We start from the raw sequence: 27,411 nt of genomic DNA on the forward strand, positions 1-27,411 counted from the left end.
GAATGTGTTTGTGCTACTATACCAGATATTATTAGAGAAATCTGCTCTGAAATAAATGTGTACCTTTTAAGCAAAAGAAAAATAAAGGGTATTCGTCTTGTCGTACTACTGTGTCAATTTCCGGCTATCATTGGTGGGCGTACACCATGCGGCATGCGGCATGCTGCAGCGCGGCACAGAAACGCCCCGCAGCTGACATCGCGGGCAGCGAGCGCCGATATTGTCAGAGTTTAATTCATATTGAAGCCAAGTGAACGTGTCGCAGGATCTGCATTCATTGTATTAAAAATATTTGTTGAATTTTTGTTCTGTGATCTGAGAATGTGTGCAAAAGTTTGCGTGAAGCATGCTTAGACGCCTAGGACACGTCCAGATGCAGCTGGAGCTGCTTCTTCTGCTGTTCCTGCTGTGCCCTGTGCACATGTTTGTCAACTCGTAAGTAGCGCCTGCTACTGGGCCACTACCCGATCTCAATTGGCATCCACTTGCAGGCCCAAGATCATCAGCAAGGATGGCAATCTGATTTTCGAGTCGGGCGCCAATCGCAACATCAGCTTTCGACTGAGCGGCAGCTCGCGGCTGGTCATCAATGAGGAATACGATGTGCTGGAGCTGCTGATGCCCATCAGTGGCAACAAGAAACGACCCACGGGCGCCGCCAAGGACGAGTGGAGCGGCGCCGATGATATTGTCGATCTGCGCGACCTGGCCGATCAGCTAACCGAGTTCCGATCCCAGGCACTCGGCCCCAATGGGTTAAACACGATGTTTCGTCAGATCCAGAACAGGTTTGCGTAATACCCATAAAAATGTCAACACAGAAAGTTGATTGCTGTTGGTATCAATACGAGCAAGTGGTGTGAGCCACTCAGTTTCCGGTTTGAACCAGCTTCCTGTCTTTAGACTTGTTTTCCGGTTTTCCCGATGACCACGCATAAAACGATATACACATCAATATTCCAAGTTCACTCTTAACGAATATACTCTTTTCCACACCGTGAACAGAGTATCTTAAATATTTTTTAGCATACACATTTCACATGAGTCACGTCTGTCTGTCTGAAACTATCCGGGGATGTACAAGGGATGTACGCGCGATGTTGGATGGAAGTTCTTGGTATGTACGTTTCATTCACGTGGAATGTTCAATGTACGTGGGATGCACAGTGGGATACGTGAGACGTACAGATGATGTACGTGGAAAGTATATGGAATGTGGTGTGAACGTTCTTTGGATGTACGTTATATGCGATGCGTGTGGGATATGTGGGCGATCTATGTGTGATGGTAGTGGGATACATAAGATGTACAGATGATGTACGTGGAATGTATATGGGATCTGCGTGAGGCTTATGTGGGACACATGTGCAATTTATTGATATTTTTTGTGCAGAACACGGGCCAGCCGACTGCTGCTGCGACGTCTGCAAGGACGCCTCCGCAGTGTGGAGAACAGGGTGCAGCGGCTAAAGACCAAGCTGGAGCTGGACAGCTGCCACAGCAATCCCTGCGAGAACGGCGGCACCTGCTTTAACACCTACAACGGCTATCGTTGTCAGTGCGGCGCTGCCTTTGAGGTAAGGCATGGGGCGTTTAGGGGGGGCGGCGTCTAAATGTCAGATGCAGATGCAGATGCAGATGCTGAGAGCTGGTCTCCGTTTTTGGCTTTCTACAGGGCAGCAGGTGCGAGCGGGATGTGAACGAGTGTGCGCTGCTGGAGGGCACAGATCTGGGCTGCCAGAATGGAGGCCAGTGCGTGAATCAGTTTGGCTCGTTTTCGTGCATGTGTGCGCCCGGCTGGCACGGGATGCACTGCAGCCAACGGAAAACGGACTGTGCCGCGGCAAGCACCTGGGAGCTGTGCGGACATGGCAGCTGTGTGCCCAGCAGCGATGCGCTAGGCTATCGGTGCATCTGTGAGCCCGGCTGGCGCAGCAATGGACTGACGCCCACCTGCACCGAGGATATAGACGAGTGCACGGCGGCCGCGCATACGCCCTGCTCCACCAATTGCATCAATTTGCCCGGCAGCTTTACGTGTGCGCCCTGTGCGCCGGGCCTGACCGGCAACGGTGTCAGCTGCCGGGACATTAACGAATGCGAGACCAACAACGGCGGCTGCAGCCTCAGCCCGCGGGTGGAGTGCATCAACAGCTACGGCTCCAGCCACTGCGGCGAGTGCCCCGTCGGCTGGACGGGCGACGGACGCAACTGCCAGCGCAACAGCAACAGCAACAGCAACGGGGACTCGCCCAACGGCAGCCCAAATGCCGTTGGCCTCACCAGCTGTGCACAGCGCGCCTCCCTCTGCCATCCGGCTGCCATCTGCTCGGAGATTTCCAATACGATCATCTGCAGCTGTCCCCTCGGAATGGTGGGCAACGGCTACGGCGAGAACGGTTGCCTGCGCGGCACCAACCACAACTGCAACGATCTGCCCTGCCTGGTAAGTATTCCATCTGAGCACCTGTTGCCATATCACCTGCATACTGCCCACACTCTGAGTCCGAGTCTCGGAAAACTCAATAGGTCCCATGACACTTATATATGATATAGTGAATCGACTTGATCGAGCGGTAGAAAATCGTATCTTTGACAAGTTACATGAATGTCGTGATGATATATAAAATATATTTAAATATATCCATACGCCAAGCACCAATCCTGTAGCAGCACAGATGGATAGACGACCCGATACACAATATCCAATAAAGATATACAATTGTATATATTCTAACGGGGCCGGGCCTTGCCTGTGGTAGGTTTTGTGCCCGTGGAAAATACAAATTTACCCATCTTGATCTACAATTCCATATCAAAATATGTATGTAAAAAGTTGTTAAGTAAACTTTCGTCCATTAAAACTTTGACCCACTTTCGGCACCCACGAACGAAAATGATTTTTAAGCGTTTTCCGCCAATTTTCCACTGTTGTGAATGGAATTTAGCAAAAACGCGGAGATTTCAAAATAAGTTTGAATCAAATCGGACAAAACTTAAACTTAGCCCAACAAATCTTAGAATCGAAGAAGCTTCTCAAATCATTTTCCCGGGGTAAGATTTTCCCCCTCAAATGAAAATTTTAACAAAGTTCTTTGGAAAATGGGCTCGAGGCCGAGCGGCTGGCAAATAAAAAAGTTGTATGCAAAAGTTTTTCGCGAGATTTCCCGAAACCCCAGCCGGCACAATCATATATATGTATATTTATTTACCTTTAAGCTTGGCTCGTTTGCAAAATCTCCAAGGTTCCAGGTTCCGCCCCCAAAATCATGATAATGTTCGGATTCCACCGACCAAAGCCGGCTTTTCGTCGGATCTTTTCTTTTCTGATCTTGGTTTACATAGTCAGGCTTTGCTTTTGCGATGAATTGCAGGCAGAAAGTTGGAATCTTTGAATCAATGTGTGCGGGTTAGAGGAAGAAACCTATTCCACCAGCTTGTGGTGTACAGGGTATTGAGCAGTTGGGCCAAGCCGACTGCAACTTTCTTATCTATCTTGATCTCATTTTCGACAGAATGGAGGCGTCTGCATGGATGCTGGTCCCACGAACTATACGTGCATTTGCCAGCGCGGCTTCCATGGGCCACGCTGCGACCCGCTGCCCAATCCGTGCACATCGCAGCCCTGCCAGAACGATGGCCGCTGCAGTCCGACGCCGACAGATGGAGCCGGCGGAGGCGGCGGCGGAGGCGGCGGCTTCGTTTGCCAGTGCCAGCCGGGCTATCGGGGTCGGCTGTGCAATGTACGCTTCAGCAGCTGCAACGCGATGCTGACCGGGCTGAGCGGAAGACTACGGTATCCGCCGGCGGGCAACAGTTACGAGCACAATGCTCAATGCGCCTGGGTGATACGGACAAACGAATCGCTGGTGCTGAATGTGACATTCCATAGCTTCCATGTGGAGGACTCGACGGACTGCCGCTTCGATTGGTTGCAGATCAACGACGGCCGCTCCGCGGCAGCCCAGATCATTGGACGCTATTGCGGCAATCACATACCGCATGGCGGCACTATCATCTCCTCCAGCAATCAGTTGTACCTGTGGTTCCGTTCGGATGCCTCAACGGCGCACGCGGGCTTCGATCTTTCCTGGCAATCGATGGCGCCGCAGTGCGGCGGCCTTGTCCAGTTCGAAACGCACGGCACACTGGCCTCGCCGGGCTCGCCGGGCAATTATCCGCGCAATCGCGACTGCCAGTGGCGTCTGGTGGCGCCCAGCAACAAGCGGATCAAGCTCACATTCTTCACCCTGCAGCTGGAACAGCACGAAAGCTGCAACTTTGACTTTGTTTCGGTGAGTATGGGTTTGATTGATTGGCCGATGGACGGGCTTGATTGATTGATTGGCTGTTTGTTTGGCTTGCAGATCAGTGATGCCATATCTGGCCGGGAGCTGTACAAGTACTGCAGCCGGGAGCAGCCGGCACCGTTGCTGCTGCCCACACACGAGGCCCTCGTTAGGTTCCACTCGGATGAGACGGGCAGCGATTTGGGCTTCCAGCTGCATTACTCCACCGAGGAGCGGCTGCCGGGCTGCGGTGGCGTCTACACCAGCAAGGAGGGCTCGATACGTTCGCCCACCTATGACATTGGCTCCGATGCAATTTCGTGCGAATACGAGATCCGGCTAGCCATGGGCGAGTCCATCAGCCTGGACTTCAGCAAGTTCGAGCTGGCGCCGGATGCCTGCATCGAGCTATATGACGTGCTGGACGCGCCCAATGCACAGGCCGTTTCGTATGTGCTCCAGAGCAAGCACTGCGGCGGTCCTGGCGAATCCTTGCCGCCGAGCATTCACTCGCTCTACAATCGTATGCGCATCATCTATACCAGCAGCTCGCCCAGAGCCGCCACCGTCGATCGCTTCGAGCTGAACTATCACATGGACTGCTCGCAGACCTACGATGCGCCCAGCGGCATCATTAGCTCGCCGGGCTATCCCAATCTGACGGCGGACAGCGAGCTGCACTGCACGTATAAGATACTCACGGCACCCAATACGGTCATCACGCTCAAGCGCTTGGACTTTCAGCTATCGGACAACATGATGGATGAGGAGGAGATGGAGGAGTTGGGTTTGAGTGTCAGCGGACCGGATAACTGCGCGGCTGGCACCAGTGTCAGAATCAACGACGGGCTCAATCGGGCCATACTGGGACCCTTCTGTGGTAGCAGGCTGCCCGCCGAGGAGTATGTCAGCCAGACGAACATGCTGGTCCTGCATCTGAACACCTCGCCGCCCAACAGGGGTCGTGGCTTTAGGTTCGAGTATCGGGCTGTGCCAGTGGCAGGCAGCCAGTGCGGTGGTGTCCACACCAAGGAGGGCCAGAACATACGGCTGCCGGTGGATGCGCAGGGCGAGTACCGCAATGAAATGACCTGCTACTGGATCATTATGGCGCCGCCCAACAAGGCCATACTCTTGAACTGGCTGAGCTTTGATGTGGAGGGACGCGGTGACTGCAGCTACGATTACGTTGAGGTCTATGACGGTCTGATTAGTCAGGAAGAGAGCGATTCAGCATCGCCGCTGGCACGCTTCTGCGGCAATCAAGTGCCGGAGGATCTGGTGAGTCATGCACGCCTTCTGACCATCAAGTTCTTGTCGGACTTCAGTAATACGGGCAACGGCTTTGAGCTGTCGTATCGGTTCGTGGAGCGGGACATGTGCGGCGGTCGCATATATGCCTCGGCCGGCATGCTCAACTCACCCGGGTATCCGCTTAACTATAGCAACGGGCTCGACTGCATCTGGATGCTTAGCTCGTCGCCGGGCAACCAGATAGAGCTGCAAGTGGAGCTGTTCGAGCTGGCCGCCACGCGAAACTGCAGCGGCGATTGGCTGGAGGTGCGCAACGGTGGCAACAATCAGTCCAGCCTAATCGGACGCTTCTGCGGCACAAGCATACCCCGTCGGATACCCAGCTTTACGCACGAAATCTATTTGCACTTTCACACGGACGATGTCGGTGTCGCGCGCGGCTTTCGTCTGTCGTGGCGCAACTTTGCCAACGGCTGCGGCGGCCGACTTACTGGAAACGCTGGGGTCATCACCTCGCCCAACTATCCCAATTCGTATCCGAACAATGCCCATTGCGAGTGGCAGGTGCGCGTGCATCCCGGCTCCGGTTTGCGAATTGTCATCGAGGATCTGGAAGTGGAGGAGCTTAACGACTGCAACTATGACTATCTGCGCATCTACAATGGACCCAGCAGCAGTCGTCTGTCTGATGGCGCATTCCAAGAGCTGTGCGGCATGCCGGATGAGAAGGATCGCGTGCTGCACATTGACAGCAATGCGGCGGTTGTCGTCTTCCAGTCCGACATTAACAATGCCGAGCGCGGCTTCCGGCTGTCGTACAGCGCCGACTGCCAGCGCGCACTGAACAGCAACCAGGGCATCATCGAGAGCCTCAACTATGGCGCAGCCAACTTTGAGGGCGCCATCAATTGCAGCTGGCAACTGCGGCCGCCGCGCGGCAATCAGATCCGGCTGGAGATCTCGCATTTTGATCACCGCGCCAATCGCCTGCCCACAGACGCCGACGGTGGCCTCTATCTGATCGATGGTGGCAGGGTGGTGCCCATCCTCGGCCTGGGCATGCACAATGCCAGCGGCGACATTCTGACCATTGTCCACAACACGAGCAGCATCAACTTTCGGCTGGAGTATCGCGTCGATGGCTGCTTCCAGGAGCTGCGCTCCGAGACCGGCTCCTTCCGCTCTCTGAAGCATCCGCTCATGTATCCCAACGACGTCGAGTGCTATTGGCTAATGCACGCACCGCTTGGCCAGGTCATCGAGCTGACCGTCCTGGACATTGACATTGAGGAGAGCGTCAATTGCACCAAGGACGCCCTTGTGGTCAGCACGCGCACATCTTCTCACATTTGCCCGCAGCGACTAACCTTCTTGCCTTGCTCCTCACCCACAGATTTCGAATAGCTTCCGTGAGGTCGATGTCCATGAACGGCACTGCGGCCATATACCCAAGCTGATCTACACCAGCGCCGGCCACAAGCTGCACGTGCGTTTCATTTCCGACAGCTCCCACAATGGACTTGGCTTCGAGGCCACATATCGCATGATCAAGAGCTGTAAGTTGAAAATCCCTCTCTGACTGATTGACTGCAGATCAAGGCACAGCACAAGCTGAAATTCATGCAGCAGGAGATTCATGAACCTGCCTAGTTCAGTTCATTTCGGGACCTGATTGACCGGACCGACTGACTGATAGATGGACTTAGTTCTTGGTGCCGGGTCGGGATTCATGCAAGCTAACCAAATTCTGGTTCCTTTTGCAGCCTGCGGTGGCAAGCTGACATCTAGAAGCGGCGTCATTCAATCGCCCGGCTATCCGAAACCTTATCCTCGGAACAGCGAATGCGAGTGGCTGGTGGAAGTGTCGCCGCACCACACAATCGTCTTTGACTTTCAGGATCTGGACATTGAGGCCGGCTATGGCTGCGGATGGGACTATGTGGCAGCTTACGATATGAGCGGCAGCGATGGAGTCAGCGACAGTGATGCGGACAGCGATACCCTGGACGACAGCGAGGGTCGCCAGATATTCAAGGTGTGCACCAGGGGCATTCAGAGTGCGGCCAATGAGCGCACCGAATCCGCCACAAATCGCGCCATTGTGCGCTTCGTTACGGACGATTCGGTGGAGACCCGCGGCTTTCAGCTGCACTATCACGAGTCCTGCGGCCAGACCCTGTCCATTGATGAGACAGACTTCCAGTACCTGAACCTGGCGCATCAGGTGGCACGCAACGAGACCTGCGTATGGGTGCTGCAGGCCAGCGATCCCAGCAAGCACATCATCTTTACACCGACGCACATACAGCTACACGACGAGCTCTCGACCAGCTATCCGCGGGAGAGCGACTGCCTGACGCACGGCATCAAGATCTACGAGGGCGTCACCGCGAGCGGCACGCCGCGCCAACAGTTCTGCCGTTCCCATCCACCGGCGGTGATCTCGCACGGCCAGGCGCTGACGATCAGTGTGCCGCTGGCACTGGTCGCCGAGTTTGAGGGTCACTACATGACCATGGATACGCTGTGCGGCAGCAGATATAACGCTCTATCGGGCCGCTTCACCTCGCCCTACTATCCGGACAGCTATCCGGTGAACATCGAGTGCGAATGGGTGCTGGAGGCTAGCGCCGGCAACTCGCTGTCGCTCACCATTGAATCCCTTGACCTGGAGCTGTCCGATGGCTGCAACAATGACTATCTGGAAGTGCGCGAAGAGTCCGCTCGCGGCGCCCTGCTCGGCGTCTACTGTGGCAATCAGGTGCCGGCGGCCATCAGCTCCAAGGGCAGCATCTGGATCAAGTTCAAGAGCAATGACGATGTGGTCGGCGAGGGCTTTATGGCCAGCTATAACTATGGTGAGTAGCTAACTAAATCCAACCCTCCCAACTGTCTAAACTGCTCTGACCCGGCAGAGCACCACAACGAGCTGAATGGCACGCAGGGCACCGTGGAATCGCCCCATTATCCCAGCAAGTTTACGAGCAGCCAGCTGTACAGCTGGCGCATCACCGTCGATACGGACTATGTGGTGCTGGTGAATGTGGATCATCTGCGCGACGTGGATCAGCAGCATGTGCGCTTCTACGATGGCTATACCGACATTGGCGCCCAGCTGATGGTGCAGCCGTACAAGCCGCTGGTGTCCAATACCAATGTGCTGTATATGACCGCAACGCGTGGTCCCTTCCAGCTCAGCTGGGAGCGCTTGTCCAAGGAGGCGTTAGCCTCCAATCGCACCGCCGAGCTGCAGACGCGCCAATGTGGCCAGCAGCTGGTCTCACTCAATCGCAGCCTAATCAGCTTCAATTCGCCCGGCTATCCGCTTGGCTATGCGACCAATTTGAACTGCAGCTGGATACTGGTGCCGGTCAATCCGGCTGCGCATGCTACACTGCGTCTAACTACCGTGGACATTGAGGAATTCGGCGATGGCTGCTATGCTGACTATTTGGTGGTGTCCAGCAGCAGCGATATGCAGCACTGGACGAAGCTGGCGAAGACCTGTACGCAGCCCAATGATACCAGGTTTTATCATGGCACGCCCTATCTGCGGCTGCAGTTTCTGACCGATGCCAGCGTGAATAAGACGGGATTTGCCAGCTTGGTGCGCACCGAGTGCGGCTCCGAGCTGACCGCTCCGCGTGCTCTGGTCAACATAACGGAGCTGGTATCGCATAGCTATATCTCACGGCTGGACTGCATCTGGACGATACGCGTGCGCCAGGGCAAGCGCATACGCATCACATTCCCGGAATCGGAGCTCAGCTCCGGCGGTCAGATTACGGATGGGTCACAGTGCCGCAATTTCTTTGTGGTGCGCAACGGGCATGCGGAGGATTCGCCATTCCTTGGCCGTGGCAAGTACTGCGAGAACAATATAACCGATGTGCTGGAAACTAGCTCGAATCGGGCCTACATCAAGTTCGAGAAGAGCTCGTTTCCGCGCTTTCGCGCCGCCTTCCACTACGAAGAGCTGGGCCACGCCTGCTCCGGCCACATTGTGCTGGAGGAGGGCAACAGCAGTAATTTTAGCCAGCGCGTGATTAGCTCACCAAATTTCCCCAATCTGCCAAATCCGCACTCGGAGTGCGTGTGGCGCATCAGTGCGCCGCTACATCATCGCATCTCTGTGCAGTTTCTCGACTTTGATTTGACGCCGAGCAGCGGCAGCGGCAACGGCAGCGATGGGAGCGAGCAGGGAGAGGACGGCTGCGATCGTGAGTTTGTGCAGCTGAACGATGGCAGCACCGAGCTGATGCCCCAGCTGGGTCGGTTCTGTGGCAATCGAAAGCCCGACATTGTCTACTCCTCGGGCAGTGAGCTGCGCATGAAATTCTATACAGGCGTGCTGGAGCCGCATCCGGGCTTCACGGCGCTCATCCAGCTGGCCAATTGTGGCGGCAGCTATTACAGCGCCACCGGGATCATACACTCACCCGCCGTGGAACAGCTGCAGCTGCATATGCAGCCGAACAAGTACAAGGAGTGCGTGTTCACCATCGAGGTGGAGCGGGGCAGCACCATCGAGCTGAAGTTCGAGTCGATGCAGCTGCCGTTGCCGCAGAATGGCAACTGTACGCAGCGCACGCATCTCCAGCTGGAGGAGATGGAGCCATTCGGCGAAGAGAACCAGGAGCGGATCAGTGATCGCCTGCAGATTTGCGGCAACTCCTATCGACACTTTCTCGTCGAGACCAACAAGATTGTCATCCGGCTGCGCATGCCCAGCGGCCAGCTGGGCAACTCTGAGAGCTTCCAGCTGCGCTACAGCGCGATCGGAGCACGCTGCGGCGAGACCATTATTGCCAGCCAGGGTGTGCTGCAGACGCCCAACTATCCGGCTGGTGTGCGCGTGCCGACGCACTGCATCTGGCGCCTGCAGGTGCCAAAGGGCAGGCGCGTCAAGGTCCAGATACTGGACTTTGATAATGGGGGAGGCGGCTCCAATAGCACGCACACCAGCTTCCACGGGCGCATCTCGTTCTCCAACGATCACAAGATGCAGTCTGTGATTGGTCGCTATATGCACGATCCGCCCGCGGAGGTCCTCTCCACGGATAATACAATGGGCATTGATGCCTTCCTGCTGCCCTTCAGCCAGCATCGCGGCATCAAGCTGCGCTTCATCGCCTTCGGCCGCAGCGAATGCCACGGACGCCTCGATCTCGATGTCAGCTCCACAATGCTCTTCAGCCGCAGCAACGAGAGCAGCCTGGTGCACTGCAGCTACGAGCTGCGTCCGCCATCGAACAGCACGCTGCTGCTGCAGGTGCGACGCTACAACAGCAGCTCCGTCTTCATGAGCAATCAGCACATGTGCCGCGTGATGACGCCCCTCAAGCTGGTCCGCCCGGACGAGGGTGAGCCGCTGCTGCCGCTGTTTCTCTGCGGCGATCGCGCCGCCAGCCAGGCGAATCGCAGCGTGCGTCTGCCATTCCCCGTTGATATGACCGTTACGGGCAGTCGCCGCAATAACATGAATCTGCTGGAGCTGGCCTACAGCCTGCAGCGCTGCGGTGGCGTACTGCCTTTGGAGCCCGGCGATAATCTCACCATCACGCAGCCCAGCCATCTGTCTGGCGAGGAGACGATCAACTGTGCCTGGGCCGTTGGGCCCGATCAAACGGCCGAGGAGCCACTCTCGCCCCAGGATGTCCAGCTGGAGGTGGCCGTTAGTCTCAATCTCGACGGCGATTGTGAGCTCCATTATCTGTTGCTGTATAGCGGGCCCGATCAGAACTCGCCGCTGATGGGTCGCTATTGCCAGCAGGCGACGTCCGTCAATCTGGTTGTGGAGCGCGGCCTGTTCCTCGAATACCATGTGGAATCGCCAGCCAATGCCAATCACAACTCCACCTTCAATGTGACCGTCAAATATGGCAGCGGCTGCGGCGGCCGCCTCACCTATCCCTATCGCTACATTGACTTTAGTGAACAGTACAAAAACAATGTCGAGTGCATCTGGGAGATTGAGACCGAGCCAGGCTTTCATATTGGGCTATCGTTTCTGGGACGCTTCTATATTGAGGATAGCAATGGCTGCACCAAGGACTATCTGCGCGTCCAGCAGCGCGGCGATAATGTGGGCGGGGACGCGGACGCGGACGCTGGCAACTGGACGGATCTGCAGACGCTGTGCGGCCGCAATACGCCGGACTTTATCAACTCGACCAGCTCGTCGATGCGACTGATCTTCCGGTCTGACGGCGACACAACGGGCGATGGCTTCACAGCCCGCTTTGAGCGCAACTGTGGCGGCCTTCTGGTAGCCACCGCCGAGCCACAGGTGCTCAGCAGTCCCGGCTATCCCAAGGGCTATGCCAAGAATCTCTATTGCAATTACACGTTCCAGCCGCTCGAGGCGAATGCGCCGGGCGTGCTGGTGAGCTTTCTCGATTTCGATCTGGAGCGCTCGCCGTTGAACATGTGTCTGTTTGATAACATGACGGTGATCACCAGGGACAATGGCGGCCACAACCAGGAGTCGCTGCTGTGCGGCGTCAAGCAGCAGCACGCCTATCGCGCCCAGCGCTCCATCAGCCTGCTGTTGCGCTCGGACCTGTCGTTCAGCGGACGTGGCTTCCAGCTGGAATACAGCACTAGGCTCTGCGGCGGTGTCATTAACGCCACGCAGATGGTCGAGTCGCCGCGCCAGCATCAGGACAACCAAATGCCGCACAACAGCGACTGCTACTGGAATCTGACGGCGCCCGAGGGTCAAAAGTTCACCATCAAGTTCGAGCTGCTGGACTTTGAGGCCGGCAATCAGCTGTGCAGCTACGATGGCGTTGAGGTGTTTGCCAGCCCCGTGCCGAATGAGAGACAGCGCATGGCCCGCTTCTGTGGTCGTTTGTCCGATAATCTGCCCACGCTCCATATTCCCAGCAATCGGGCGCTGATCCATAGCTATTCCGATGAGCGGGATCCGTCGCGCGGTTTCCGCGCGCTGGTGCGGCTCATGCCCAACTGTGATGAGCGCATCTTTCTAGGCGAGAATAATGCTAGCTATACGTTCAACAAGTTTGTCGGCTCCTATGCCAATAATTTGGACTGCAGCTTTGTGTTCCAGGCGAGCGCTGGCTCTCAGATAAGCGTCGAGTTCCGCAGCTTCCACGTGGAGGCGACAAACAGCTGCACCGCCGACTATTTGGAGTTGCGCGACGGCGCCGGACCCTTTGCCGACGAGATTGGACGATTCTGTGGCCAGGATTTGCCGCCCAAGCTAAGCGCCTCGCGCCACATCCTCTTCATGCGCTTCGCCACCGACAACAAGGTTACCGACACGGGCTTCGAGCTGGTCGTCACGGCCAGGCCGCTGCTGTGCGGCAATCCCTTGATCAAGCTGGATGGCAAACAGCCTTTGGAAATTCATTCGCCCGTCAACGATCAGGGCAACTACGACAACAACATCCTCTGCCTGTGGAAGATCGAGAGCGAAATATCGCTGCATCTCAAATTCATTAGCCTCGACCTGGAGTCGGCCAATGCGACGGGTGCCTGCGTTTCGGACTTTATAAAAATCTACAACAGCGAGGTAAGAACTAAGTCCAGCTTTCGATAAACCATAAGAGCCAGAAGAAAACCAACTGCAAGCTTTTCCCAATGTTGCCCACAATTCAAGGAAATATTTCGCATATTAATCTTGAGCAATATCCATCTGTTCATATGAATGTTAAGATTAATCGGATAGATCTGTATCTTTTTCAATCGAAGCATTTTTAGGTCGTTTCTTTAAAGCAATTATTTAACTCTGAACGAGTATTACACAATCAGCGAGTTTTAGATTTAACATTGAAGATTCTTACGAACAAGGACTTGGAAAGCTGATTTTTTTCTTCTCATATCTCTGTTACAAATATTCTCCCTATTATATTAAAAACGATCTAAGTTAAAAGTACAAGATATATATGATAAGTACACACTATCAAAACTTAGATATTTACATACAAACACTTACCTGGAATATATTTCTTGACCGTTTTGCAAACAGGATGCACAGCTGGTGGAAGAGGGCTATGGCGATGAGGTGATCTTTAATGGACAGAAGAATGTCCAGTTCTTCCTCAACTATGCCACGGAGCATGTGTATTGTGGCAGCGGCTTGCCCGATGACTACTATCCCAACTCGAAGCAGGTGTACATCAAGTTCCGCACCAATGGAGCCGTAACGAGGCCCGGCTTCAGAATTCTCATAGTGCCAGATGCCAGCTGTCAGTATAGTTATGGCGGTTTACAGGGACGCATTAAGATTTCGGAGATCACCGATTGCGATGCACAAATCGTAGCTCCAGCTAACTACACACTTAGTCTTTACTTTGCCGAGGTGATCTTTGGCACAGCCGATTGTGATGTGGAGTACGTTGAAGTCTTCGATAAGATTACCAACAAATCGCTGCAGCGTGCGTGCGCTTACCTGGATCCGGGCAAGAGCCTCTTTACCACGACCAACGAGCTGCGGCTGCACTTTAAGACGGGCAGCTTCTTCAATAGCTTCGATGTGACGTACATTGCATCGCCCGTCCAGGACGGACCCGGCTGCGGTGGTGCCCTGTACAACACAGAGGGCGTATTCTCCAATCCGTTCTATCCGCAGAATGTGCGCAATAATTCCATTTGCAGCTGGAGTGTCCGTGTGCCGAGCAACACGCGTGTCCTGCTCAATTTTGCATGTAAATATGCTAATCCATAGCCTCCCAATGCTGGGCCATATATATAGACATATATATTTATATCTATTTATGCTTGCAGCTTTCGATCTTGGTTCGAAGGCCACCTGCCACACGGACTATCTGCTGATTCAGGAGGTGAACGAACATGGCAGCCTTCAGGAAATGCGACGATTCTGCGGCGAGGATAAGCCCCGCGTCTACCTCAGCAAACGTAGCCAGCTGTATGTGCGTTTCCACAAGACGGTCAACTATGACGGCATCGGCTGGGTAATCAAATTTGCGGGCGTCTATGACAGCTATCAGATACCAATAGATTTGCTGGAGTAGTCCTCGATCCGATGCTGATTACACACACATATAAATAACATATAATGTAAACGTATTCAAATTCAATTTCGTTTCCGATTTCATATAAATATTTGGGCATATACATGTATTTTTTTTTTTTTTTTTAATTTTATTGAATATACTTTAAATTAGTTATCTATAAAATAATTACTATATATAATATAATATAGAATTTTCATCTTTGTTTCTTTTCATCATTGCCGTTTTCTCTAAAAACACAAAAAGTGAATTAAAAAAAAAAAAAATTACTATCAAATCAAACGCACAATTCACGAATCTGTTTTCTTTCTCATAATTGTTGCTGCGCTCTTGCATTTAACTATTAATATACAGTAAACGAAGAAAAAAAAAAAAAAGTAATGTGGTATTAGGTTATTTAAATAAGAAAATTACTTTTACGCAAGTATTTAATGGTAATTAAAATAAAAAAGGGCGCTCAATTAACCGTAATTATGATAAATTAATTATTCAATTTAACAATTAACTGACCACACACACCAATACTTTGCCTAATAAATACATCATAATGCATACTTAACTGTTGCCCAACTCTATGCATATATCTCTTCTCTTGAATGCAAAAAGAATAATTATTATAATAATAATAAAAAAAAAAAAAAAATTAATTGTAATCACGCCAGGCTAGTGCCTAGGGTCAGGGCGTTGAAACAGATATTATATGTACAGAAACCGATTTGGGTTCAGAAGTTAGCAACTAAAAACCAGATAAGTATATTCCGAAAGAGAGGAGTTGGAGGTGTGGATGCGAGCGAGGTGTGAGGTGCATAAATAACTCAAGATAGGCATTCGGGTGCATTTGGAAGGGGACGGGGCCATAACTGAAAATATATCATTTCTGATACAATAAGATAGTCAAGTATTCATATTCAAATATGGTATGTGGCATGCCAGGCGACAATTATGTACTGAGCACGAGAACACGCACAATACAATAAACAATTTCATTTTTCATTACTGCCATTTCTTAGCTCGGTGCTGATAACATTCTCTATATATAAATGTATATGTATAGTATGTAAATGTATGTATATGTATATATTATATATGCATTAACTCTTGAACAATCAATTTTCATCTATCCACTACCGTTTCGCGAACAACTGCGACTACCTTCATATATTCATCGTATTTTGGTTATAATTAATTAATTAATGCATGAACTATGCTATGAATGCATTTGCTGTATGTGAATCGTTTAACAAACAATTACCAAATGGCGCTCAACATTATATATACATATATATATATGTATATATATATGCATGTATTTGTATGTATATAAATACGATTTAATTCATTCAGCTACAAATTCACAATCCATATAGAAAATGATCAACAAATATTGCTGAATTTTCTGCGCTCTAATTCAATTTTTTTTCTTTTTCTTTTTCGTTTTTTTCTTCTTTTTTTTTTTGGTATGTTTTGTTTTTAGTTGTATAATTTGTATTATTTAATTTATGCTATGCAGACGACGTTAAATTTGTCCTGAATTGACGTATTTGAATTCGTTGAAACATGTGAAACGTTGCCCATCGAATTTAACAAATTACTACACACACACACACACACAAACACACATGCACGCACAACACAACGACTGATATGTCTCAAATCATTTACCTTTTGTAATTTAAATAGATATCTTCCAATTAATTGCAAGTTGCAACCTTTTGCGCACTCTCAACTATGTTCTCCATCTCGATCTCTCTCACTCACTCTCACTCACGCACTCACACTCACACCCTCTCTCTCTCTCTCTCTCTCTATCTCTGTAACTATCTCTTTCCTTTAACATCTCTGTCTGCCGCGGGATCATTAATAATTAATTTACGCGTTAACCGTGTGCTGCCTGCTGACAACGGCAACTCTTACGAAATAGACGATATATCCATCTACATATGCATATACCTATGTATATATAGATATATTTCCAGATAAACTTAAACAGTATTTAGGTTACTTGGGAAATCGGCTGGGTTAGTGGTACAGTGGTACAATAGTGTGGTACAGTGGTTGTTTTTTTGTTTAGATCAACTAGGCGCTATATAACATTAACTAAGAAACTCAAAATCAAACAAAACTTCCGAGCACGCGCAGGCGTTGGTGTTGCGACTCACACCTGCAGCTGCCGCACCTGCAGCAACAGCAGCAGCAGCAGCAGAAGCAGCCACAACAGCAGCAGCAGCAGCCCAGCTAGGGGCTGGCTGATCACGCCTACACGTTCAGGCACTGTTACATGCAGCAAAGGAAGCGGTGAAAGAAACTTTTGGCATTGCGGCGCGCACGGCTGGCCCTTAGCTAACAGATGATGCCCTGGTCCAAGCTCAGGTTGTTGGTGGCAGCAGCAGCCGCATTCTTGGCGGCAATTACCACATGATGATGATGGTGATGATGATGATGGTGCATATGATGATGATGCAAATGATGCGCTGCCTGCGGCAATCTACCATTCAACAGCAGCGCCGTGCTGCTGCTGCCAGTTGCTGCAGTCGATCCCGAGCTGCTACTGTTGCTGCTGCTGCTACTGCTGCTGTTGCTGCTGCTGGAAATGGAGTTTGGGCTGTTGTTGTTGCTGTGCTGTTTCTTATGGACAGCGGTTAGCGGCTCTGAGGCACGTCGTCCGCCGTGACTGCTGCTGTGGCTGTGGCTGTTGCTACTGCTGGCAGTGCCGCTGATGCTGCGCCGCATGTTGCTGCCGTTGCTGCTGCTGCTGTGGCTGCTGCTGCTGGTTGCTGGCAACACACACACGCTGGGCACGGAGCATTTGCGCGGCTGCTGGAGCTGTAGTTGCGTCTGAATCGCTGACGCATGGCTGCTGTTGGCGGAGCTGGAGCAGTGCGGCAATGTGCTGTTGGGTGAAGTGTGCTGTGCCTCGAGCTCCTCCAGTTGAAATTTCTTAACCAGCGCCTTGACCGATGTGGCCGAACTGGCCTCCGTAGCGGGCGTTTTGCGTATGACTTTGGGCGTGGTGGGCGCATCCGGGAACAGCGCCAATGTGGCAATCACTGTCGTCTCCTCTAGCCCATTGCTGCCAATCTGTATGGTGGCCGTGCTGGCCACCGGCTTCTTAACAAATGTCGCCGTATATGTGTTCTCCTTATCCGAATCGGAGGCGCGTCGCGTTGGTGTCACAATCTGTGTGGGTTTCGTCGATGCACTAGCAGCAGCAGTCGTGCTTGTCGCCAGCGACATGGTCAGTGCTTGGGGCAGTGTGTGTATGGCTGTTGTTGTCTCTGTGCTGGGGGAGCTCAGCTTGTGGCTAGTGGCAATTGGTATTTTCGAGCTGGAGTGTGCTCTATGCCCGTTGTGCGTTGCTTTGCTGGCTGTTGTTGCTGCTGCTGTTGTGTTTGCTGCTGCTGTTGTGCTGTTTTGTTGTTGTTGCTGTTGTTGCTGTTGCTGTGACACGTTCTGTGCCTCTTCCTCATCATCTTCCTCCTCCTCATCGTCGTCCTCATCATCTTCGTCCTCATCATCCTGCACAAAGTCGGCATCGTTCTGTGCTTGCAAATAGATTTGTCTGTGCAAAGAGCACTCATCCTTTAGCCAGACATGCTCAAGGCAGCCTGCGGCATTCATGCGATCGCTAAAGAGTGAGAAAAAGAGAGAGAGAATTAGTTAAAGATTCTGCACAGAATTCAAGATTGAACTGCACTCACTTTGGCTTAATTCGCAATGCGCGGCGTATGAAATCAATTGCCGCCTGGGAGACGCCGCCAAAGAGATTGTCGGGAAAGGTTAGAGCGCACTGTGAGATATTGAGGAAGGTCTCCTGCTTGGTGTCGCCACCAAAGGGCGAGAAGCCCGAGAGCAGCACATAGGCCAACACGCCCACCGACCAAATGTCCGTGAGCAGCGACAAGGGCTCATATTGGAGAACCTCCGGTGCCACATAATCCGGAGTGCCGGCCATTTCGCGCACATTGATGCCCTCGCAGACGACGCGCGAGATACCAAAGTCGCACAGCTTGAGGCCATCTGCAAACAAAATGGGGAAAGCGCAGCGGCTTGTCAGCGAAATTAGTTCAATTAGTTGGCCACTCAACTGTGATCACTCACCCTCAATGCGTTCGCCGGCTAACAAGATGTTCTGCGGCTTCAAATCCAAATGCGCTATGGAACGGTCATGCAAGAACTTGAGAGCCTTCAGCACTTCCCGCATGCAGTGGCGCGCCTGCGCCTCGCTGAGGCACTCCTCGTTGTCCAGTATCGTTTGCAGCTCGCCGCCAGTGGCCCTATAAACGGAAGAGGAACGAATTAAGCATATTTTCTTTTCGATTTATCAGCCGTTTTCCAGCCGTATGTGTGAATTTAAGAAATCAATCGTGAGTCAGTCAATCACACAGTCAGTCAGCATAAACAGTTTTACGAAAAAGGTGATGTTATGTTGAAGAAACTGAACTTAATCATTGCAAGTCAGTCAGTCAGTCAATCAGTAGGTCAAACAGTCAGTCAGTCAGTCAATCAGTCAGACGATCAATCAGTTAGTCAGTCAATCAGTCGGTCAAATTGTTCTGCGGAATAAGGTACCATCAGCCATGTCTAGTGTATTTGTACGTTTGCTGCAAAAGTCTTTGGCAATCAATCAATCAACGATGTGATTGATGCATCCCACTATTAATATTATTATGATTGTTATGCTTATATACTTACAGCTCCAGCAGCAGGGCCGTGTCGGAACGCGTCTCATGCACCGCATTCAGATTGACAATGTTATCCTCGCCCTCGCATAGCATTAGGACGGCAATCTCGTGCTTGATCTCCTTGTCGCTGCTCTGGGCGCGTCGGCGTCGCTTCAGGAATTTGGCAGCGAAATGCAAACCGGTATTCTTGTGTACCGCCCGGCGAACAGCCGCAAATTTGCCCCTGCAATAATATAGAAAAAGAGAGACGACGGATTAGTTTTGGCTAGCAAACAAACCAGACCAGCTGCAGCTGCAGTTGGTCTGCAGTTGGTCTGCAATTGGTCTGCAATTGGCAACGGGCAACTGACGGCCCACACGCGCCTCTAGTTTCATTCATAAAAGACTGCCCAATTGTCGGCCAGCGACATCCACAGCCATGAGACATCCCAAAGTGACTCAACGACTCATCGAAGAGCGGAATGACAACAAGGCTGGCTACGAAAGCAGAAAGGGGAGAGGAGCACGGGTGGGACGACGTCAAAGTCGCGTTGTCGAAACGCCTTTGACAAAGTACGTGCCATAATGAAGCAATTGCGCTTCCGGCAAACACTAACAACAACAGCAACAACAACAACAACAACAGCGACAAATCTGGCATACCAAATAAGTCGGTAAGTAGTTAGCCCAGCCCCAACCACAGCACCAGATCCAGGTCCAATTCCAGCTCCAGCTCCAGCTCCAGCTCCAGCTGCAGCTGCAGCTCGGTAGCCACGACAGACAGCGCCAAAACAAGCTGAAGACGCATCACGCAAGCCTTCATCCAGGCAAAATCTCTTTCAACGGGCATGAGCAAGAAAGAAGCCCAGCATAGGCATAAAACTATATTTTACACTACATATTAATATAAATATATTCAAAAATAATATGAAACATATACAATTCTAATTCTAATTCTTTTTTCTTCTCCGAATTAACATTTATGCCTTCAAAATTATTTTCAGAACTTTTTTTATATGATTGCATATTAATTCTTAAAGCTTACGAATTTATATATTTTTATATAAGTTATAAATTTTATATAGAATTTTTATATAAATAATTATTTTATATAGTCAATATCAGTTTATCAAATTTGTTAGACTACAAAGAACACAGTTTATACAGTTCAAAAGTATAGAAAAATAATAGAAGTACAAAATTTCAAAAGCTGCGCCAAGAGCAATATGCCCAGTTTTCAGTTGGGGTATGCCATAAGGAACGATATAAGGCGCTGGGCTGTCGTCGCCTTCACACGGACTGGTTTCTAATTGTTGCCTGCCCCTCGCCCAAGAACCCCTCCTCCACCCCAGCATGCGGCAGCAGCAACATTCACAAATTGTCAAATGTGTCGCCACTTGAGGACAACGTTCTCTGCTGCGGCTGTGGCCATTAAGGTGAAATATTCTCTTCGTGCTTGCCACGCACCGAAGCTGCATGCAGCAGATGGAGACACACGAACAGAGGCAAGCGCAACTGGAGCCGGGCGTCAATCAATTCAATTAGCGCCAGCAACATTTGCATCTGGCTTTGGCAACATGTTGCCAAGCCTTACTCTTCCGTCAGCATTCCGTGCTGGTTGCAGGTGCATTTACACAGCTTTTGTGTATTTATTTTTTATATTTCATTTAATTACACTTTTTTTCTTATTCTCTTTTTTCTTTTTTCTGTTTTTTTTTTTTTTTTGGTGCAGCACTGCGACTAATTGGGCAAGGTCTTCAGTCTTGTTGCTGCTGATCGGTCATAAAGTTTAGCGGCTCGCTCTTACGTAAGGCACGACTTGAAAGTTGTTGTTGTTGCCAGATGACGCAGCTGAGCTGTTAACTGAACTGGAGATGTGACCAGAAGCGGCTGGCTGCGAGGGTGAGGCGTGGGCGTGCAGCAGTTCTTAGCAGAAGCGGCAGCAGTAGCTGGTTAGTGAACTTTTAAAGGTTAGTCTAAAAACCTTGTCGCAGGGCGCATTCTGGCTAACGGACCAACTGTGCAAGCATAGATGTGTGTACTATGTGTGTGTGTATGTGTGTGTGTGTGTGTGTGTGTGTGTGTGTGTGTGAGTGAGTTCATGGTTGGTCAACGTTGTTGTGTTGCGCCGTTTGGCCGGCCACTCCCACGCGTATTGCCCTTTTTTAATGGTTCATTAAATCGCGACAACGTTATAAGCTTCACATACTATGGAGCTCATAGGCAAAATAGTGCTTAAAAAAAAGAAGCCGTCATATGGAGAGAGGTAGAATATTTGTTGACTTAAATGCATTTCAATTATATATCTATATTATTTCATTATAGTAACAATAATTGAGAGTATGCTTCGTTAAGAAACTAAACTTAAACTAAATTAGATACCCGCCATATTTCGATTGGTATTTTTATCAATAAATTTTGGCGAATTACTCCACTGTGCTTTTGCGACTTTTGGTCAAGTGTGAATTTGAATATCGAGTGGCTTCTAAAATGGTCAGCTTTGGCAGCGACAGCGATCGATCCGAGCGAGATTCAGATTTGGGAACCATCAGCTACATCGATCAGAGTCGGTATTTTGGCATTTACTGGCTGGCTGGGCAGAGGCACATACAAGGCATTGCTTTGGCTCCATCTATGTGACGCACAATTCTCAGTTCGCCAAAACGGAGACGACCAAATAAGGTGGCGTTTAAAAACGCTCGCAAAACGCGCGGCGCGTGCACGTGCCTAATCGGCTTGCTGCTAGCGGAATGTACGGGCGGCAGGGGGAGGGGGAGAGTTATTAAAACGACAGCGGGGGTGGTAAAAAGATTGAGGCAAGCTGCTTCAATATTTACATTCACCTTTGCCGCTAGATTTCGAATGGAGCAGCAAAATTATTGCACAATTTGCGTTGTTTGTGTTTAGATAGTTTCGCAGAGGAGAATGAGGGCGAAAGGGGGGCGGTCGAGGGCAACAGATTGGGGCTTGGATATATATTTGACAGACGACTGCTGCTGCTGCAGATCAAAGCTGTTTAACGGCTGACTTGAAGCAATGGAATGTCAATTATGCTTCTGCTAGCGCAGAGCAAGGAGAAGAAGCCGCAATCGATCGTTTTCAAATTTCGCAAGAATGGGTGGAAACTTAAATGACTCAAGCATTTAACAATGCAATTTTTTGTTAGCTTTTCAGTCACTCGACAATTTGAAAGTAAACCATGGAAATTAGCAATAATATCGATAAATATAGATATGATATGATATATGTATATATTCTCGTGCGAGATTTAAAATATTTCACAGTTAGTATACTTCACACCTCATGCTAGAGCTTCGGACCTGCAGAAAAACTGCACTCATATGATCAAGCATTTTGTCCCAATTGTGGCTACAGGATATTATTTAGTCGGGCATTTAGAGACTAGAGCTCTTCGCTTATAAATGTTATTCCATTTCGCTGCGATGGTCTATTCGATAGTCGCCCGTTTTGGGTTTTTCCTCAATTATTCAAGTGTTGCGTTAGCTGCGTTTTCCTATTCGATTTGTTTGTTTACTTTCTCAATTGAGTTTGGCTGCCCGACTCCGTCCCCGTCTCCGTCTCCGTTCCCGTCCCCTTTCGAACTCTGGGCCTGGTGAGGTCTTTGATTTGCTGCCATCAACGAATGCATCTTTATTTTGATTTTGCATCGACCAGCAATTAAGCCTATTTACGGCATCTTGTGTGCCGGGTCAGTTTTCGGAAACAGAAAAACTAACAAAATTAAATGCACTTTGCAAAAAATACGAGAGTTGCACAATGCCGATGGCGCCCCCACACGAACAACGACAATGTCAAGCTACGCAAACTTGTATTGCAAATGAGAAAAACAAATAAGATAAATAACATTAAAATAAAAGTTTGTTAACAAGGTGCAAATTGCCAGGCGGGTGTTGCAGTCGAGTAGCCAAAAGGTAAGCAACTTGCAGCTCCAATTGCCCAAATGCGACGACAAGGTGAGTCGAGGTGAGGCGTAGCGCGGATGAGAGAGCGAGAGAGAGAGAGAGAGAGACGTGTGCATCAATTTAGTCGACGACTGTTCCGTGTGGGTGAAATGCATTTGCTAGTTGAAAAGTGCACTCAGTAGCATTTCCCCACCCCTGCCCCGCCCCGCACTTCAAACACTTCCACACTTCAAGCTAACAATAACATTTTGCAGGCTTTGCTGCATTTTAACAACAGCTGAAGAATCTTGCCTTTGACAGACGACGATGACGATGACGATGACGATGATGACAAGGATGCGGATGACGACAAAGTGCGGTTAAAGTGCTTGCCTCATGTTGTTCTTCTTGTTGTTGTTGTTGTTGCTGGTGCTGCTGCTGCTGCTGCTGCTTTTAGTGCAACTGGGTGCATTGAACCGAGAAGAGTGGCCGCAAGTCGCCTCGAGTCTCGTGTGTGGAGTGCAGTCGAGTTAAATCATCTGGCGGCTGTCAGCCAAGCAAATAGTTGCCCTTAAGGTGACTAACTATATAGACATGGACAGACTCTGGCGCAGTGTCGCCCATTTGATGCCTGCTCGCTAATGTGACAATTAAATTGCCCAGGCCGTGCCACATGACGCACATGCTCAGCGCTCCGGCAAATGTGTGCAACATTTTTCAATAGTACGACAAAACATAGTAAAAAAAAATCAAAACGTTTTATTCTCACGGGGATGCGATGCTCAAACTCAAAGAAATGTTCTCCTACATTTTGGCTAATTGGAAAAACAAGTTTTTGCTAGATACAGTCATCCCCTGCTATAACGAATGCCCGTTAGTTCCAAACACGAGTTCCAGTTGAACGCCCAATCTAACTTTGAGTACAGTCGAAACTCGAGCCAGCTGATCATATAACATATTTTGATGCACATATTAAAGGTAAACATTTGTTTTTTTTTTTCAATTGATTTAGGCCAACTTTATGCAGAACATAAAACTGTTCTCTAATGAGGTTGCAAGCGAACAAAACTTGAACAATAATTGAAAAATAATAATCTCTACGATAAAACTTCACTATGGAATGCACATGAAGAACTTTTTGGCAAGTCAAAATTTGAGCACATTTTGTTTTTAGAACAAATATTTATATGTGGAGTTCATTTTTTGTATGTACTCTTAGTTATTTTTATATATTTGAATGGTTTTATTGAATTTTTTATGAAATATATTTGCGTTTGACGAATCTAATGTTGATTCAAGTGCGTTATAGAGCAGTTACGATTGTATTGGAGTATTTTATTTTTTTTTTGTAATTTCAATCATTTTGTACGCATGTCATTTCAGCAGCTTTCCCTATTTTACAAATTGAAATCCATAACTTCCGTTAAATGTGCCAATTGTTAATGCGTCTTGACAAACACGAAAAAACTTTGACGCCTGTTGCCATTTTTGGTCAACGAACAAAACCAAAAAAATAATTATACACAAATAAATTTAAATATAAAAAAAAAAATTGAAATTGAGCATATGTAGAAACCGCGCTCAAAACGCGTGGGCGTCGCGCGCGTTTTATTTTTTAAATTTCTGAACAAATTTGGTCAGCGCTTAACGCAACAGCAGCAGCAATCGCTTAATGTATTTAATTAATTTAATAATTTTGCGTTTTTTTTGTTTTGTTTTGTTTTGTTTTTGCTTTTGCTTTCTCGTCAGGCAAACACGCAAAATAATTACGCATACGCCGCTTGAGCCAAGGATTTCATTGTGCACTTTTCGCTGTTTACTTTTAATCATGATGTTTGCCTGCAAATGCAATATGCTAAACCCCATTTAAGGCGGCAGCAACAACAACAACAACAACAAGAACAACAACAACAACAACAACAACAACGACAGCAATATATGCAAAAGCTCTGGTTGTCTTTTTTAATTAAGCACACGTCAAGGCACTCCAAGGGGTTGTCGACGCCACGAGAGCGTCAACGACATCCAGAACCCAATCCACAATTCACAATCCACCTATTCACAATCGTAACATATATATGCATATAAAGACAAACATATATATTCGCCAGCGCATTCGGCATTCTCTCACACTTGTCCTGCACAAATTGTGTGTGTGCCTTTGGGGCTTTCCAGCACTTGACATCATTTCCATTGTGCATAGACAGGAAGCTAGCCCAGCAAAGGAACACTGACTCACAGCAGTATGCAAACAGTTGGAAATTTTTTGTAGCAATTAGAGTACTCTAACTGTTAGTTTCAAAACTCGCTTCGAAACAGAAGAAGTAGCTGCACCAGCCAATAGCTATCGATTAGCATGTTGTTAACTCGATAAGTCGAGACGTGAAAACAATAGAAAATCAAAATTATTGCTATGCTTTAACAAGGAAAAACACATGCACAATAATTAAACGAAATTTGCATCTTCGATATGTCTTCTTCTGTTTTCGTGGAGAGATAAATGGTCAAGAAATCGTTAAATATTTTGTATCTTTACAAGCTTCAATTAAATGTAGTCGTAAAAACAAGCCCTAATCCAAGTAAGATGCAATTTGACTTTGTCACACGAGTTTTTTTTAAATCAAAGCAAATAATGAACTAATGAGGATCCGGGTTCGAATACCTAGCTTATAAAGTATTGTACCATTTAATAAAAATGAGCTCAGGTTAGGTAGATATTTTAGAACTCTCAATAATAATAAATTCTTCATGATTATATCATAATTTCATTTGCCCCATCGACATACTTTTCTGTTGCACTGTACGTTGCACAAGGCTCACAACGGGTTGTCCTGTGTGTCAATCCCTTAGGCCTTGCTCTGCTACACACACACACACACACACACACACACGCACACACACACCAAGGCAACACCGACACTCACTTGAAATTGTGTCAGGCTTGTCAGTTAGTTAACTCGAGCTCCTTCCTTCCTTCCGTTGGGGCTCGCCCGAGTACTTCCCCCTCCCCCCTACCCTAGCCGGCAGTCGATGCAGCGATTGCTTTGGGTGCATTTGTAAAGCGGCTTTAATTATGATAAATTAGCTGGCAATTGGCAGGCAGCTGCCAAGACTTTATTTTCCAGCTGCTGTTATCCTTGAGCTGTCAGCCAGTTGTTGTTGCTGCGGCTGCTGCTGCTGTTGCGGCTGAGATTGTCTGGCCATTGATAAGACGCATTCCTCAAGCTTTGTGGCGTCGGTAGATAGAGCACATATGCCCCATGGCCCATGCCCCATGTTGCAAATGTATTGCCTCTGAGCCCCCGCAAATGCCAATGGTTGCCACATGCCACATATCCATAACTCGCCGCACATGCCACCATTGCAGACAAGACTGGCAAAACGAATTTATTGGCCATTGGCAGCTGTTGCAGCCACAGCTGATATTTGCCTTTGATATTTGGCTAGAGTTCTCTATGGGCCGACCTTCACTGCGAGTCCATTAAAAGAATGGAGGCCTGGTTAGTGGGAGCCATATGAAGCGGGTGTTGCTGTATGCGAGCTGATCAATTGATAGCCATGCCACATGCCACATGCGACATGCGACAACTTGAGGCGATTGCTGCCGCCAAGCAGCGCAAGATCGTAAAAATGTTTACCCCAAGTGCCACATAGACCCCATGAAAATAACGTGTGCGAGCGATTTGAGGACAGACCCAAACATGTTGTACGTGTCATCAGCACATAATCAAGGTCTTGCAGCTAAGCCAAGCAACAACACAACATAACACAACACGGCAACAGCAGCAGCGGCTCTATAGGACAACATACCAATAGAAAAATACCCTGTGTGCATATGTCTAAAATATGTTTTGCATAGTTATTTTAGTGGTAAGCCTATCGATAGTGCACGATTGTTATCGATCGAACCAACTCACGATACGAAAACACTCAAGTCGCTGCTAAGCTATCGATACCTGTCTCACTCGATAGCTTCGATTGAGTTTGTGCTCAAAGCCCCGTTAAACTATTGATATTCGATAGTCACTGCTATCGATTATTTCTAAACGTTCTGTGTACAATTGAATCGATCAAAAAATGGCTAAAACTATCGATCAACAATCGATAAATGTAGATGTTTTTAGTGCAACACATCATTTGAAATTCTTGATTCCAATTCAAAAGAATCAAGTCGGCTAAAACTAGTTCTTGCATCTACTGCCTGTTAACAGACACATAACTATCGCATACCCCATGCTTTTAGAGGTACAGGGTATATAAAATAAATAACAACAAACTTTTCACAACTTTATGCAAACAATGTAAA

At 49.0% G+C, this 27,411-nt stretch overlaps 2 protein-coding genes across 4 annotated transcripts in view; one reads left to right on the forward strand and one right to left on the reverse strand.

The window, feature by feature from the left end:
* The first annotated feature begins 232 nt into the window (after window positions 1-232).
* Cubn (Cubilin) lies at window positions 233-14,919 on the forward strand. The gene is made up of 11 exons (XM_032439380.2): window positions 233-435; window positions 492-788; window positions 1,394-1,577; window positions 1,676-2,446; window positions 3,516-4,295; window positions 4,368-6,866; window positions 6,937-7,099; window positions 7,307-8,401; window positions 8,459-13,080; window positions 13,537-14,215; window positions 14,295-14,919. The coding sequence occupies exons 1-11, from the start codon at window positions 347-349 to the stop codon at window positions 14,540-14,542; spliced, it is 11,427 nt and encodes a 3,808-aa protein (XP_032295271.1). The 5' UTR covers window positions 233-346; the 3' UTR covers window positions 14,543-14,919.
* Window positions 14,920-16,471: 1,552 nt separating this feature from the next.
* Drak (Death-associated protein kinase related) overlaps window positions 16,472-27,411 on the reverse strand; it is a 60,953-nt gene continuing 50,013 nt past the window's right edge. For all 3 annotated transcript variants that reach the window (XM_002054998.4, XM_070210259.1, XM_070210258.1), the window contains exons 3-6: window positions 19,235-19,447; window positions 18,641-18,816; window positions 18,241-18,559; window positions 16,472-18,167 (exon numbers count right to left, since the gene is read on the reverse strand). In XM_002054998.4, the coding sequence (XP_002055034.2) occupies window positions 16,883-18,167; window positions 18,241-18,559; window positions 18,641-18,816; window positions 19,235-19,447 (1,993 nt within the window). In that variant the 3' untranslated portion in view covers window positions 16,472-16,882. The remainder of the gene's footprint in view (window positions 18,168-18,240; window positions 18,560-18,640; window positions 18,817-19,234; window positions 19,448-27,411) is intronic.

The sequence above is a fragment of the Drosophila virilis genome, chromosome X, assembly GCF_030788295.1.
Source record: "Drosophila virilis strain 15010-1051.87 chromosome X, Dvir_AGI_RSII-ME, whole genome shotgun sequence".
In the NCBI taxonomy this organism is placed as follows: Eukaryota; Metazoa; Arthropoda; class Insecta; order Diptera; family Drosophilidae; genus Drosophila; species Drosophila virilis.

Excerpts from the sequence above, each read along its gene's own strand:
- Cubn (XM_032439380.2), top strand. The coding sequence starts at position 347 with ATGCTTAGACGCCTAGGACACGTCCAGATGCAGCTGGAGCTGCTTCTT. Across the intron at positions 6,867-6,936 it reads GCACCAAGGACGCCCTTGTG|ATTTCGAATAGCTTCCGTGA; the intron begins GTCAGCACGCGC and ends CCTCACCCACAG. Across the intron at positions 14,216-14,294 it reads TGTCCTGCTCAATTTTGCAT|CTTTCGATCTTGGTTCGAAG; the intron begins GTAAATATGCTA and ends TTATGCTTGCAG.